Source organism: Strix aluco, chromosome 21, assembly GCF_031877795.1.
Source record: "Strix aluco isolate bStrAlu1 chromosome 21, bStrAlu1.hap1, whole genome shotgun sequence".
In the NCBI taxonomy this organism is placed as follows: domain Eukaryota; kingdom Metazoa; phylum Chordata; class Aves; order Strigiformes; family Strigidae; genus Strix; species Strix aluco.
Window position 1 is genome coordinate 5,587,642 of NC_133951.1, and position 16,408 is coordinate 5,604,049.

General features: G+C 40.9%; 1 protein-coding gene across 2 annotated transcripts in view; it reads right to left on the reverse strand.

The window, feature by feature from the left end:
* DNAH9 (dynein axonemal heavy chain 9) overlaps window positions 1–16,408 on the reverse strand; it is a 202,555-nt gene that overhangs the window by 42,398 nt on the left and 143,749 nt on the right. For both annotated transcript variants that reach the window (XM_074847373.1, XM_074847375.1), the window contains 2 exons: window positions 6,686–6,879; window positions 2,374–2,522 (listed from right to left, as the gene is read on the reverse strand). In XM_074847373.1, the coding sequence (XP_074703474.1) occupies window positions 2,374–2,522; window positions 6,686–6,879 (343 nt within the window). The remainder of the gene's footprint in view (window positions 1–2,373; window positions 2,523–6,685; window positions 6,880–16,408) is intronic.

Genomic DNA, 16,408 nt, shown 5'->3' on the forward strand with positions numbered 1-16,408 from the left:
CTCTGCATGCAGATTTGCCTTCATGTAGATGGTGCACCCTTAATTCCTGATTTTTGCTAAAAGCAGACAAGTTTTATAGTAAAACAAGGAAAAGATTTGTCTTGCAAGACTTAGGATTCATCTCTTGGTACAAGACTGGAAACAGATGGGCAAAGTAAAACAAACATCCAGACTCTTCCAGTTGCTTGAGCTCTCTGCTTAGCCTTACTACAGCAATCCCCTGGGATACAGCTCTCCTCGTATTTGAGAGTTTTCAGTTCTCTTTTTCACCATCTCTGGTGGCTGCCACCTTTGAGAACTCTTAATCTCCTCCTCTGACTTCAAGACCCACCCTCTCAAGAAGGGATGGAGCAAATTTACAGAAGACAGGGAGCTACCCCAAACCATGTGATTAATAATAAAATTAATATCAGTTGTTATTTCCACTTCACAGATAGGAACAGGACTGCAGAGGAATACACAGCGAGTCTGCTCTGGCTGCCTCACCAAAGCCGATGCCAGCCTTCCTCCTTCCTTGCTGGCTTGGAAAGGAGAGAGGACGGTTCAGTCAGGCTGCCCCAGTGAGGTGGGGAAGCTTTCTGAGAACAACAGTGTTTGCTGCAGGGTCTTCCCCATGTTGCCAAGGAAAGGTCCCATAGTGGGCAGCATCTGGAAGAAGCTATCTTCCATTCACAAAAATTATCTAGCCAGACTTGCACTTTAATAAAACCTAATGAAGGGCAGAGAAAATATTGAATAATTAATCCAATCCAGACCCCAGCGAGGCAGGCTTTAAGGCTAGTGCAGCTGCCCTGAAACAATGGTTTTACTTCATTAGGTTTTTTTCACTTTTACTTGCTGTAACTTTTCTGGCTGACTAACGCCAGGTGCTCAACTACACTCGTCTTTACAATTCCAATTAAACCATTCATGGTTGGATTTTAGTGCTTCATTTCCCATACAAGAAAATAACACAGTGAGAGACAGGATCACTGACGTGGCTCCAAAGGGAAGCCGGGCACATGACAGGACCTTCCTCAGGAGGATCCCCTTCAACTCCCAATAATGAGATCTGGTATCACGGCAGAAAGAGCATGAAACACAATGCAAAGCCCAGGAACTCCCCATGACTGAGAACGGTGATCTAGTCTGTGGCTCAGGCTGCACTGGGCTCTAACGCCTCTGAAAGCTGCTTGTGGGAATGGGGGTAAAGACTAACTCAAATATTATTTTGGGATGACCCAGAAGATGCATCATAGAGAGAAAAAGAAATCCACGGGTCAGCGTTTTTTCACCACTCGCCTAGATGATGGATTAGTTCAGTGTTACCGATTTCTCTGCTGGGGCTGCCAGCCTGCTGATGTTTAGTCTGGAGACTAGACCTGCCTGGTAAAAGCCAGCCAGTATCTCTACTATGGTAGTCTGATATGTAATTCATACAGTTTAAATATACTATACTCCATACTGCTGGGAATGTTGGGGCTTGACCACAAATCATGGTCTTGGAAATACGTGGAGCACGTTGATGGAGAAGGAGAAAAGACATCTGATGAGCAGAATGGCAATGTGAAGCAGCCCTAAAGCAGTACCCAAAGGCATCTGACCCCTCTGCTCCAGAGATGGAACCCCTCTACTGTAACAGTCTTGAAAGAAGTGACCACAGTTACCTCTGTTCAACAGTCAGAAGTGATCCCATTTCCAGACCTATTGTAATTGCCATGTTCAGGCTGAAAATGGTAGTTCTTCCACAGTGGATCTGAGACCCAGAGCAAATTCTGCACATTGGCAGCTTTTAGAGTACAGGCACTGACTACAGCAGTTGGTGCACAACAGAAATCACTGCCTTCTCAAATAACGCACCTAAAGAAGCCCCTTCGGCTTTGAAGCCAGCCGACAGCACTACATCTGACCATCCACACCAAATTCAACTCAGGAAGGAATAGATTAAAAACTGGAAACTCTGCCACTAACCAGCAGACCGTTATAGCGAGCTGTTGCTTATTTTTAGGTATCATAGAATCATAGAGCACCAGGTTGGGAGAGACCTCAAGGATCATCTGGTCCAAAATTTCTTGGCAAAAAGCAAGCTATCTGACAGCATATTAGATATCTCTGACATAAATTATAGGTTGTGTACAAGACCAACTCAGAAATCATTGCAGTATGAACCACATCGGGAATCCAGGCAATGCAGGAAAGAGACAAGTTTAATTTAAACTTTAGATGAAAATCAAAAAACCTCTAAGAAAAAAAGGCAATCACATCTTCTCACAAGTATCTATTTTTAACAGATTACTCCATTATCTACAAAGAGATGAAGAAGAAGGAAAAAAAAACACACAGAACAAGAATGTCATGCCAAGATAATTATGCCTAGAGACATGATTTATTTACCTTGTTTCTCCACATCCTTCAGTGGATCGACTCCTGGGGACAGGATAAAAAAAATTGGGGTTGAAGGTCCTGATTCCTCAAAGGTTGTTGCAAAATCCAGGGATCTCCCCACGACATATTTACTGCCAAGCTTTTCTTCTATAAAATCTCTGCCAGAAAGAAAAAAGTTTTGCCAGTCTACTATTGTTCAGAAAAGACAGATTCCCCTGCAAATAATCAGTTAATTAGTTTTGATCTTGCTGATTCAAACAAATTGGAAACTAAATGAAAAAAATGTGCATGAAATAATTTTAAAGGGGATCTGCAGGATGGGCTTCTGGAGTTATCACTCTGTAGCACTTTTTACACAGGTGAAATGACGCATGGTGTACGAATATCTGACAAACAAAAGGAAGTGAGAAAGGAAAAACAGTGGGACCTACCAGCCCAATGCTGTATTCATAAGTTCAGTACAAGTACTGGCTTGATTCTGAGAAAGGTATCTCAGGAGAAAAGACATAAGTTAATGTAGAGAAAACTGCCATGTACTTTGTAATCCATACAGCCTTTGAGAGGAAACAGCATTCCTTTAGATTTATCACCAAAAGTCACAAAAAGTCAAGATGATTTACAAAATTACTTTGTTCTGGAAAGATAAAAGGGAAGAGCTCTAAGAATATCTAGCACGTGTAGCTTAGCCTCTGCATAAGAGTCACAAGGAAAAATACAACTGAATGAACGGGAAAAAATTCAGCTCCACAGCAGCTGCCTGAATACAATACAGCACATGGAGAACATCCAGGCTAAATTTCCCCAGGGTGAGCTTCCAAAATCACTGCTTTAGAAAAAAAAGGATACAGCGAACATTGATTCAAAGGTAGGAATGTTATAACTCCAGGAATGAGCAGTTACTCTTCTAGCACAGATGCATGATTCAGGCCTTTTGAAAACCTCAGTACCACGGGGAAGAAAAGCATTGGCCAGTTTTCACCTGGTAGATGATACCAGAATAAGGCAGTCAAATTCTTTCCTAAGAGAGTTGAGAGTCTCCTTCAAGGACTAGTGAAAGGCAGTCGGATTAGAAATCCCCAAGGGATTGCAACAGAAAAAAGCTTCTACTTTGTTTGGTACCTCTTTCAAGTAGATTTTTCTGTTCTGGGTCAAGATGTGCTAAAGAGCTGCTGGAAAGCTTCAGTCCTTCAGATACAAGGTCACAATATTCTTGTTTTACATCAAGTCTCAGCTCTGTGAAATGATGCCTTGGAGATTCAGAAACACAATTAATGTGACTTGGAGACTTTGAAATGGACCACACGTGCAGGAAAGGAAGGCTTGCCCTCGGAGACAGGACTGGAAGAGTGCCTGCACTTGGTGTCTTTAAAACAAGGTATTCATAGGGGTGGGTTGCAGTATTAAGGAGTAGGATTTGAAAAATGGTGTCAGAACAAAAAGCAAAAAGTGCAAGACAAGTGGCTGGTTTACAGTTTTTCTTGATTATGTGAAGTCACATCTGCCTAAGATCCTTCATCTAGAGAGTCCATATAAGTGTCATAAACATGGGTGGGGTTGTGCCAGCTACCAGAGTCCTTAGTCCTTCTGCATTGTTTCCAACGTCTATCCCTCAAGGTAGAAGTACCAATGTTTTGGAAGGACTTCAGCATGACCAAGTTATACCTTGCTAGTAGTTGCTGGACTGACCTGACCTCATTGTGGATGTGGAAGCATGGGTACACAAGGTGTTGCAAGAAGCTCCTTGCTGATGTTCTTCCATAAGACCAAAGGATGAAATAAGCATTTACACTGGAAAATCCCTCCTGAGGAAATTATGGTTCTTGGTGATGGACAACAAAGCATTGCCCCCACCTAAGCTCTAAGGAGTGAGTCAGGGTAAGAGTGGTTTCTCCTGATGGCTTCTTAGGCCTGGGGAATAAAACAGCCTGTGCAAATATCCCCATGGATCTGTTGAAGAGTGGCTGAAAAACCTAACTTCCAAGACAGGGAAATGCAAGAATCCAGTACAAGGGTGGATCATTTTAGATGCCAAAGAGCTTCCTAGACCATCTTCACTGAGCTGTCACATATGACATGGGACATAAAGGGTCTTGCACCTTTCTGAACAGCAGCTGGAAGTGTGGTAGGGATATTCCAGGGCATCTAAAATTCCCCTACTCACCTGCGTTTAGGCTACCGAGTTACTCATTGACTCCTAAAATGCACTCAAGTACTTATCAAGATTCTCAGAGAGACAAGAAGGTTAGCACTGGTCATGATGTCCATTATCATCAGTAAGGTATTTAATATTAGCAGATTTAACTGATATACAGAAGGAAGAGATCTGCAAGTTGAGAACTGCAAACAACCTGTAGGATCCAACAAGATTGCATGTATCTAAAACTTGATGAATTTATTAACATGCACATGATCTTGAAACACTACTAGCTAAAGTAGAGTTGTTGAGGCTGAAGTCCTCATGGTCAGAGTATGCAGCTCCCCAGTGCTCTACAAGATCCCATACTTTCTGAAGGGCCACAGACACAACAAAACTTTGACAGTGCTTAGGAAAACAAGACATCAGATGACCATTAGCCTTCTGTGTGGGGGCTATCAGGAATGCTGACTGAATTCAGCTCAATCAAAAGACTATTTTTCCTCCTACATCAGAGCACTAGACTTCACTGACTGACACAAGAAAGACAGATGAACTGACTCATGTATTTTCCAGACAGGTGGATCTCTTAGGAAAAGCAAATTTCTTCACTAAGGGAACAGTATCTGTCTTAGCCAGACTGATGACTGAAGAAATGTTTGAGGAGTATGGTACTATCAAGGAGGAACCAGGAAGTTGAACACAATTTGACTGTCATTGTTACCACTAGTAATTTCACACTTGCTTTTGGGGTATGAGATTTCCCTAAACGAAAGCTATTCTTAAGCCTTTTGTGCCTAGTGTCTGACTATCCCATATTTCAAGAATTTTAGTCACAAATATCTATAAAGTCTTGGGGAAGGCGCTGTGAAATGTTACTGTTCATACATGTCTACATTATAACCTACTTCTAGATAAGAAAAAAAAACCCAAAAAAACCATTTACTCTTGTGTAAATGGAAAATTTTGACATGCCCAGACCCTAAAAACACCCAGCCAAGCTTTTGAACTTGGATTCCCTTCCCTTTTCATACAAGAGAAATATGAAAGGTGTTGAAAAGTTATGTTCTAGTTAATTTTGAGCTATGTGAGTACCACCATTTTGATTGAAAGAAATGAATTAGACTTGCTTAAATGAAACATAAGCTTAAAAGTTCAGAAAGACAAGAACTTATTTTACTCAAACTAAACAATAACAGGAAAAACAATGTTTTCAGCTGAGAGAACACATGGAGAATCTAGCCCTAAAACAGTAAGAAATTAAAAAGAAGATGGTTTAGAATGGTATGATTATGATAAACTATAGTATTTAATTTAATAAAACATAATAACATGGACCATAGGGAGACTTCACTCAGTCTTGCCTGCATTCTTCTGTGAATTTTAAAGCACAAACAGAAAACTAGTTCATACACTGAGTAACACAATCTGCTACATGCACCCGTATACATGCACATGCCAGATGGTGGAGCAATATAAACTATTTGAGAGTCAGTAACATGAGAGACATTGCAGAAATGTCAAATCATAGACTACTAGGAGAGAGAAGGAAGAAAACAAGTTCTAATGGAGTGAAAGACCTTTAGTTTCTCCTGGAAGAAGCTTATTGCTTTTGCATACCTTCACAAAGTTTAGACTCACCTAGTTAACTTCAGTACATAATTTACAACTACCACTTTCAGAACTAGCATCAGATAAATTTTGCATTTTACAAAAAAACCACCTCTTTAAGACTTTCCTTTACTTCTACACTTTATTCTTGTGCGTAGGGAACAGCCATAAAGGATCTAGTAACTAAAGTCAACCTTAACGAACTCTAGAAGTTGTATTGATCATTAAAAGACTCTAGCAGATGTGTAACACCTGTATGATGATGCTCATTTCTGACATGGCATGTCTGCTCCTCACCCAGTGTTAGTTATATTGCTTCATCACTATTGGTGATATTGGGGTTATATCTCCCTAAGCAAGAAATTCCAGTTAAATTAAATGTGTTGACTCTCTTGCAGAGTTCAGAGATGACTCATTCAGCAGACTGCTTTACAGGAAACCATTTTGCAGAACTCACATTCTATAATAAATAAATATAAACATATTCCTGAATTACTCCTGTTCCCTAGAAAACACAGAGCCAAAGTTGCCTGCTAAGCAAAAACACTACAGACGTAATAAAGAAGTATTCCCTACCTGACAGCGTAGGTCATGCGATCGGGTCGGATGGCTCTCATTATGCACAGGCGCTGCAGAGCTGACTTGTTCTTCCATTCCTGAGGGAACTTCTCTTTTTCAGGACACTCAGATTCAACAAATTTCTTCCACCGTTTTGCAGACCCCTCAATATCCCGATCCAGGTTTCTAAATTCCTCCATGGATGAGAGAGCCTAGAAAAATTCAAGGAAGGTCTTCAGAAGAACAATCCTACATGCCTCTGAACAGATTTTCTAGCACTACTGACTGCTCATGTTTTGCTCCACCAGATGGGTCATAGCTGGAGCCTGGGAACCACATCCAGAAACCCACCAGGATCAGACTTTGTCCATTCTCCTTTCCCCAACTCTGTTGTTAGCACATTGTCACAGGAACAGGGATCAACATGGCCCATTTCCAAGTAAGTATGACTGAGGACAGTTTCATACTCATGGAATGTCTTCTGAAATGAAATGTGTCTCAGAACATCAGCTCTAAAATCATGCTGTACCTATCACAGCCTTCCCTGATGCTCTCACCCACATCACTGCAATGCCCTTCCCCAGCCAGTGAAGCCAAACATGGCGTCCAGGCCTTCTCCCCTGCAGCACAGTTGCTGAGACATGGGAGTCTGGAAAAAACAATACAAGAAAGGATGAAAGAATTTGGCATCATCCACAATACAGTTCTCAATAACCCAAAATGAGAAGAAATCTAGAAACCAGAACTGAAAAATCTCAGGTGACAAACGCTTGCTACTGTCAGTTATCCCAGAAATGCCTGATTTGGATGGGAGCTGGAAATTTTGAGCCCATGTCTGACAGGAGAGCACGCTGCTTGCATTCCCATGAGCTGCAAGTCTGCAAACAGTCTCCTTACTGCTTCAACAGACACAAAGAGAATTGTGCATCAAAAATCACAACAACGATGGAAAAATGTGGTTTTGTATCCAGGGTGCTCAGTATCCAAAGCTAAACAGAGACTCAGGCATGCCATCCTCACAAAAACTGGTTTTTTTAAGGGATTTCACGGTTGTAGTATTCGTTATCTTCATCTTCATACACATGCAGTTATTCTTCTCTCCCTGTTCCCCTATGCACATACCTCACTATCTGCTTAATCTGGTGCACAGTCTCTGTGAAACCACAACACTGAGACTTCACCATGCAGTCATGGTGACCACAAACCCAAATAAACATAGTGCAAACTGTAGATGGGTGGGTGCTTTCTTTGTACAAGCATGCATACCATTCTGTGCCATTGTAAATATCAAATCACTCAGGTTTATACTTGCCAAATGCACACAATTAACTTCTCGGTGCTATAAGTCTGTAGCAAAAACAGGTAGCTGAAGAATGCCCCAAAGAACAGATGAGTACGGCATTAAATAGACGAAAATTACAATGAAAATGTAGCTAGATTTTGTAACTAGAAAGTGGGAACTACAGAAGTTATGCAGAGAAGTGAAGAATCCAAATTATCTTTCATACAAGTGGTGGCAAAACGTATTGCACAGCTTGTAAGGTTCTTCTAGATTTCAAGTAAAATTCTCACTGAAACAAACATCTTCAGAGTGTTTTGCATAATCTGAAGCTGTAAGCAGTTGAACGTGAAGTGGAAAAGACAAGTGAAGTATAAAAGACACTGAATGAGCTATTTTCTATAGAAACAGAAGGACACACTCAGAGCGAAGCAGAAGTTTCTTGACGGGCAGGGGTGTTCCACACCATTAATGTTTCAGCTCACATCCTATACAGCTCCACTATGGAAAGAAACTGAGAAAGCTACTTGAAAAATGCTGGTGTCACACCTTGTTCAGATAACTGAAAAAATACGCACTTGTCAAAGGGCTTTGAAAGTCATGCAAATGCCCTGACAGAAGTGCTGAGAGATTGCCTTGGATACGATGCTGTTGCAAATGAGGCAGAAGACACTGAAGGCCACTCTGCTCTAAAAGCCACACTCTCCCTCCAGAAAGGCTTCCCAATGAGAAGACAAGAGCAATGTAAAACTTTGGTCTTTCTAATAGACTGAATTTAGTTAGAAACCATACTTCAACACAGAAAGCTAACAAAGGGAAGGAAGGCATCAGAAAAAAGGGCCTCACAACAAATGAGTTCACATTTTTAGCAGTGAGAATTCCTGTAGATGACAGAGAGAAAGAGATTGTAAACATGTTCCCAGTGGGTGCCACTGACCTAGGACATTGGTTGAATGTACACTCACAGCATCACAGAAGCAATGGTTGGAAGAAACCTCTGGATGTGACTAGTCCAACCTCGTGCTTCAGGTCAGCCATAGCTTTGTCTACCAAAATGCTGACCTCTAAAATGAAGCTCTCCCAGCCTCTCTGGGTGCCCTGTTGTAGACCTGCGTTATCCTTATGGTAAAGAGATTTTTTTTTAAGATATGTTCAAGCTGAACCTCCCTACCTGCAATTCATCGCAGTTGACCCTTATTACATTCACTGCCAATAACAAGGAGAGTTTGGCTCTGTCATCTCACAGCTGGAGAAATTCCTCCACCTTCCCTCACTTGTCATGTGCTCTAGGGCCAGAATTAGATCTGTAAGCAAAGAAGTACTTGCAGATATTACTATAATGGCTTTAAACTGCAACAGGGGAGGTTCAGACTGGACGTTAGGAAAAAATGTTTCACAGAAAGAGTGGTCAGAGAGTGGAATAGGCTGCCCAGGGAGGGGGTGGAGTCCCCATCCCTGGGTGTGTTTAAGGGTCGTTTGGATGAGCTGTTGGGGGATGTGGTGTAGGGGAGAACTTGTAGAGTCGGGCTGAGGGTTGGACTCGATGATCCCAAGGGTCTTTTCCAACCTGAATGATTTTATGATTCTATGATTCTATGAAATGCTTCTGCAACAAATCAAGCCTTGCTTGAAGTCACAATTTCATCAGTACCTCCACAAAAGGCACAGATAAGAGCAGACTGCTTGCAATACCACTTGAGAGCTACAGCATGGACTGAGTCAATGTGGCACTGACTATTTCCATGCCAAACTCCCAAGAATCCCAAGAATTTCACAAAGAGTGACAGCAAAGTAGTGATTCAACAGATGTTGTTTCCATGTGTGGATTAGCACTAACACGGAGAAATGTCAGTGACAGAAGTACTTGCTCCAAATTCAATGCCATATCCCACTTCTGTGGGAAACTAGAAACCAGAACACAGAACATGAGAAACTCAAATTCACAGGAACAATGCTGTATATTCTGATCTGCTCAAACCTTGTCCTTGCAGCAATAAATATATTTGATGCACCTCTCATAGCTGAAACACAATACAAAAGCACATGTTGAACTCAGTAGATTCATCCATGCAAATGCTTATATAAAACATCTTAACACTGCTGACTTTCAAAATGACTTACTTAAAATACCACTTCAGAACTTTGGCTGCTGCTGCTTCAAGCCTCTCGGTTGATGTTAACAAAGGAGACTGAAAATCTGCTTTCTTCTTGCTAAATGACAGACAAGTAATCAGAGATGATAGTCTCTCTCTCTCCCTGAACAACACGTTGCAGAATCAAGAAAGCTCTAATTGCAAGTATAAAGTCTGCATTATATAAATTAACACTAAAATTTTCATTAGTCAACAATTTTAATTGCATTTATTAGGAGTGATGGTATTAATAAGAGATGCTGCTATTTAAAAGCCAGTGCAGTGAAAGCTATATCAATCAGTAATCTTTCTGTGAATATTAATTGCTTTTCAATACCTCTGCTGTGAAATTTTCAAATAAACAGACCAACAGCAATATATCACTGTTTCCAAGCAGCAGGATTAAAAGCAGGAACGGTACATTGGGACAACAGATGGGTACTACATACCAACCTGTGTAGTGTGGCTATTTTTGCCAGCATAATGAAGAATACATTTGTCAATTAGAGTTGTCATGGAAATCAAGAGAGACAAAAAACATTGATCAAAGTAAAATATGATCAAAAGGGCTAGAGCATTCCAGTTCCTGTCTTTGCAACCCACACTATAAGCTTTTCTGATGCCTGGAAACAGGAGGGTCTTGAGTTTATATCTCAAAATGAGACTCTTCCAGCAAAACAGGTCTCTTCACACCATGTAAAGGCAAGGATCATTGTTTTCTCAGGGAAAATGATTTTTCATTCACTGAATCACAGACAACTTGCTTTAGCACTTTGGTTTTCTTTGACAGTTTCTCGTCTAAGTCAGAACCAGCTTTAAACTGGAGCTGATATGTCAGCAGATCTGTGAATTTCACACATTCACAAATGCAAAGTACTCTCTTTCCCCCCACAGCTGTAGGAAATACAACGTGTATCAGCCACTGGCTTTGAGAAAGAAATTCTAGTTGTCATTGCAGAGCAACTGCTGGTGTGCTTACAAGGTGTCCTTAACACACGGCCCTTCAGAGAGTCAACGACGGGCCAGAAGGGAAAGGGGATCTTTGCAAAGAGATATTGTCTCAGGGGGACAGAGAGAAGTCCCAGGCAGATGGGCACAATGAGGAGATGATACACTCGGTTTCCCCTCACTGCTTGCTGCCTCCAGAGGATGAGCTGAGTCTTTAGTGAAAAGAACAACTTCAAAGGTCTGGTGTCATTGTTACTGCACACAATTTATCTCCTAGTGCCAGATACACTACAATAAGCTTTTGTAAATTTATTAGAGAAAACACTTGCTCTTATCACTAAAGGCAGCTATTCTAAGGACACCCTCTGGTCAAAACTGGCCTCAAGTTTAGGCATCGCTTCATAAGTTTTTATAAAATCTAAAAAATATATTATCTCCACCTTTTCTTCCCCTTGGCTCTAAAGAAAACTATTCTTTTTAAAAAAGATTGCTTTGTATTTTAAACTATTTCCATAATTTAAAATGCCCTGCCCCAAAGTCATCTGACTTGAGAACAGCTCTGGGGCAAGGGAAGTCAAAACAGCACCTCATTACCATGCTCTGTGCTGGCATAAATAGTGTGCAAAATAATACAGTTCAAGTAAAACCAATGCTGCCAGAGTGAGCTTCTAACACTTATTTACCAAGTTCCACTGCAGCCATGAGGTTGGTTTGTAAAAACACATAATGAAATCAAATAGAAAAATGTGAGGGTTTTTTTAAAAGCTATCCTTATTTTTGAGTCTTCAGTTTATACCTGATTCATGCTTTCAGCCATAGCTCCTTATATATCTTTTTTAAAAAAAAAAATAAATAAAATCCCTCTACCTAAAAAAATGAGGTCTATAAGGAACACACTGAACATCAAATGTCTCTCTAAAAATTACACAACTTGACAACACGGGAAAGAAATTATATTTAATGTTCTCACAGTTTTAATAAACTGTGAGATGATTAAATCCTAACGATTAGTCACGATTTCACTTGCAAAATTAAGGAGATGTGTTTTTATGAATTACATTATACAGATTTTAAGCAGAGCAGACTCCACAAATAAAAAGTTCATCCTGTTCAGCAGCTGTGCAACTGACCCTGAGACTGTCTTCTGAAAAACTATTGTCATTTGTAGAAGCTGCAAGGGTTTCAGTGGGCAGGGGTGGCCCCCAGCAGTGACGTGCACATACCGTGGGAAAGACTGGCTTTTAGCAAGCCAAGCCCATAGGCTAATGATAGTTGAAGAGGAATAATTTTCAGATGTCAGGTGAGGTGTGCAGCAAAGCTATCCAGCTTCAACTAAGTATTTTCAATATCAGCACCAGGATTAGATTCAAAGTCTAGAAACACTACAGTAATTCAAAGCATTTGAGCTGCGCAGTTGTCCCCATGGCTTGGCTGAGCGTTTTGGAGCTGTGCTTCACACAGGTTCCCAGGGAGGTGTGGGAAAGTCCCACCACAACTCAGCTTCCAGGCTCTCTGTCTGCACATGAGCTTGTAGCGTTTGAAGCAGCTCGTGTTGAGGTTTTGCAACAGGGTTAAAGCAGAGCAGCTGTATGAATGCCTGATGCTTGGGAACAACCTCATGCATTTTCAAAACACCTTCTAAAGGTCTTACACTGTCCCTGTCCACTGCGAGTTCTGCTTATATAGGTTTCTGCAAATATTCATAATTTTTTTCCTCCATTTCTGCAGGTGGCCCAAATGTCGTTAGGAAAACCAGCATCCCCACAGTTGGAGAAAGACAGATCCTGGAAGAATGGTAAAGTCAAACTTGCATCTGGCTTGAATTGATAGATTGGATCATTCAGGAAGTAGACATATAGGCAGATGAATTACTCCATTTGAATACTAGTTAACTAGAAGGATTAATGTAGAAAATGATGGGTTATTTACCCTCTTTCCCATACTAGGTTTTAGTTTGTATTATTCATTCAGTGAAGGTGTTATTTTCTGTTTAGCTGCACTACCTGAATTATTCAGCTCATAAGAAAAATCTCTTCCAAAGGTAAAAATAAAGATACAATGGGTTTGCCAAACTTCAATCATCTTTTGACACAAAAATGTTATTTTAATCCTCCTTCTTTCTTTCATAAAAGCTGACTGACAAGCTCATTGTGTTGTATGCCCCTGTCTTCATTCAAACTCCTCCCTGCTTTTTCCTATGTCTAAATTATACTGGGGTTAAAAAGTATGTAGTGCCATGACATGTCACTATACAAAACCATCCTTCTGTTTATCTGTAGCATCCTTCCTAGAGCATCACAAATGCAGGCACCTTGTGGTTGGATGATAGAAGTGATCTGAGGAGTGATGGGTTGGATCTCACTACCTTTTCTTGGAAAATTCCCGGTGAAACCTGCATCATAAATTAGAAAGCAACGGCTTCAGCACTTAAGTCCTTCCTGCTAGTACATGCTTACAGACAGCTCCACTGGATAGGGAAGCTCAACAACAGAAATGAGATTTAGTCGTAATCTTTGTATTCTAGTTTCTTATAACCACCCACCAAATTTTTATAATGCCTGAGATGTTTCAGTTAGGTTCATATTGACATTTTTCCTGCACTTTCTGCAAAGGTTGTTCAAGAGGTTTTGAGAATGGGCCTTGCAAAGTCAAGCTGTTCTGCCAAGCCACACTCTCCATCTTTCCTCTTCACTCTTTGATGTTCTCCAGCAAATCAGGGACACACAGCCAGAACCAGAAGCTGGCCATGGGTCCCTGATGACAGCTGAAATGTGGTACTTTTATATTTCTGAAGAGTTCCCTGGATTTGGCTGTTATAAATCACAGATGGGCCATCACTGTGGGCCAATGCACAGCAAAACTTAAAGAGAAAATATGTCTCATGGACTGGAAGAGCTCAGCTGAAGCATGTGTTCCAGGATGTCACCTGCTGGAATGCTCTCAAGGTCCATGGTTCTGTGTCCTGATATACATAAATATACATATATACATATATGTATGGACTCATCCCTTGATGAGGCTTCTCACAGCTCTTTTTACAGCAATGGTCTCATCCAAGGTTTCATGGTGGCACTGTAGCAGAACTGGCCTTAAGAACAGGCAACCAGACTAGAAGAGCAAATAAGTTGCAGAGGTTCTTCTCTGAGAGCTGGGGCACTCGCCTCTGACAATCCTCCTACATGTTCACATGACCAGGTCGTACAAACTCAGTAACAGAAACTGCAAACATTCTGTGCCAGCCCTTCACTATCCTCTGTCACAAGGATTTTCCAAACATCTGGTGTGAATCTTTCTTGTAGTACTTTGAGATGCACCTTGCTCTGTCCTTTACTGATACAGAAAACAGACTGTTTTTTCCCCTTTGGAGGACACTTTTTGAAGCTCATACCCTCCTGTCTCCTCAATCTTGAGGCCTTCAGACAGAACCCTTCCTCTTCTCCCTCTCCTCAGTCTCTTCTCACAGTCACATTTTCAAGGGTCTGGCACTTCTCACTGCTCTCCTCTATCCTGTCTCCAGAAGGTCTGTATCCTTCTTAAAATGCATTACTCAAAGATCAAACCAGACTCCAGCTGAGGCTTGGCTAACTCTGAGTGAAGTGAAAAGCATGTCCCCATGTCTCTCTCAGACTATATTCATTGCTCCTATTCATGCTTCTATTCAGGTCCTGGCAATACTGTGGCCCACTAATGCACTGTGATCACAGGGTGGGGATGATACACAGACCATGAGTGCCTCCACAAAAGGCCATCTCAGGTGCCTCAACACAGGTAGAGCCTTCATGTCACCATCAGGGTTCCAGAGACTGTTCCCAGTCAAAATTTAGCTGAGCACTTACTCTTCAGTCTTCACAGCTGTTCATGTGAACCAACACTGCCATACAAAGGAAACGTTTATGAGCTCTACCACATTACAGAAATAAGGAGTTCCAACAGGTCCTTTATGGCAGATCTGGGCTTAAAAGGAAGAATTAATAAAGAGAAGCCAAATCCAAGCCGTTGGCCTTCATTGCTTCTCCAAAAGCATCTTACATAGCATATGTACAGCATAGCATGTCCAAAATGGGATGACTGATTGCACGCCCTTAGTTGCTAGCAGAGCTCAGCCATCAGACCTCTGTGCAGTCACTCCTGGCTCCATGGTCCACGGGCATCTGTTCAGGAGTGCACCGCAACTGATTTTTTTTCTATTATTAAAGCAAAGCAATAGGACTTCAGAAGATATAGAATGTCTAGCAATTACTTCCCTTTCCTTCCATTTAGAGGGTGAAAGAACTTTTACATTCAAAATGACCAGCTGACAGGAGGTTTTGTGTCATAAGTGGATTGAGAGTGAAGGACAGAGGCTGACACTGCTGTAAATGCATTCAGAAAAACTCAATTTCCACTCTGCAATCAAACCAACAAAGTACGTGTTAAAATATTTGATGTGATCAAAATCTCTGCTGTATCTCAGATAAACATCAGATCGCTAGCCAGCAGGTTAAAAAATAAAAGGAATAAAAAAGGTAAAACGTTCTCAGGTAGTATTTCTGTGAGACATTGGGAACATTTCTCTGAGACTTGAGTGCTGGTGAGGACAGATGAATGTCCTTAGGAAACTTCTAAATGAGAGAAGATAAATGCACATCGAAGTGTTATAATCAATGTTTTCTATCAAAGGTGCACTAAAAGACTGTACATCTGAAGAACTGACTTAATGGAAGATATTTAATTAAGACTATGATTTTCTGGCATAATAATAATTCTGAATGTACATGGAAAGCTGTGAGCTGCAAGCCTTTCATATCTGACCAGACTGATCAAAAGACCTTGCTTATGCACAAAGAGCACAATATAGGCAGCAGATTGTGTCACAATGAATCTTTGACAAGAATGAAAAACTTCAGTATCTAGAAAGTACAAAAAGTGAAAGTTGGAAGAGAGATTTCTGTTCTTTTGTCAAAAAAATCCAGTTTTCTTAAATGTAAAATATATGATTTGGTATTTTATCTCATAAGCCACACATGCAATCTTATCATCTGCATTCTGCAAAATTATAAATATGGAGTTAATATACTACTTTGTCTAGTGCTGTTCTCCTCCTCGAAAGCTGAATTCAGTATTTAGAGCTCATTATTCAACATCACATTTATTAAACAATGCCCTTTCAGTAGCGTTTTCATATCTACATAATGAAAATTCTTCCTCTTCAGAAAAAGATGAGGGAAATGATTGGGATGAAGAAGTAATCCAAGCTGGCCAGGTGTATTCTTGCTGTATATTAACTAGCTTCACTTATCCTATGGGACACATCTGCATTCAGCAATGAAGAGGCGCTGCAGAAAATATCACAAAGAAAATCAGACTTGGGAAATGTGTATCTGTGCAAAGGAGATCCAGAGC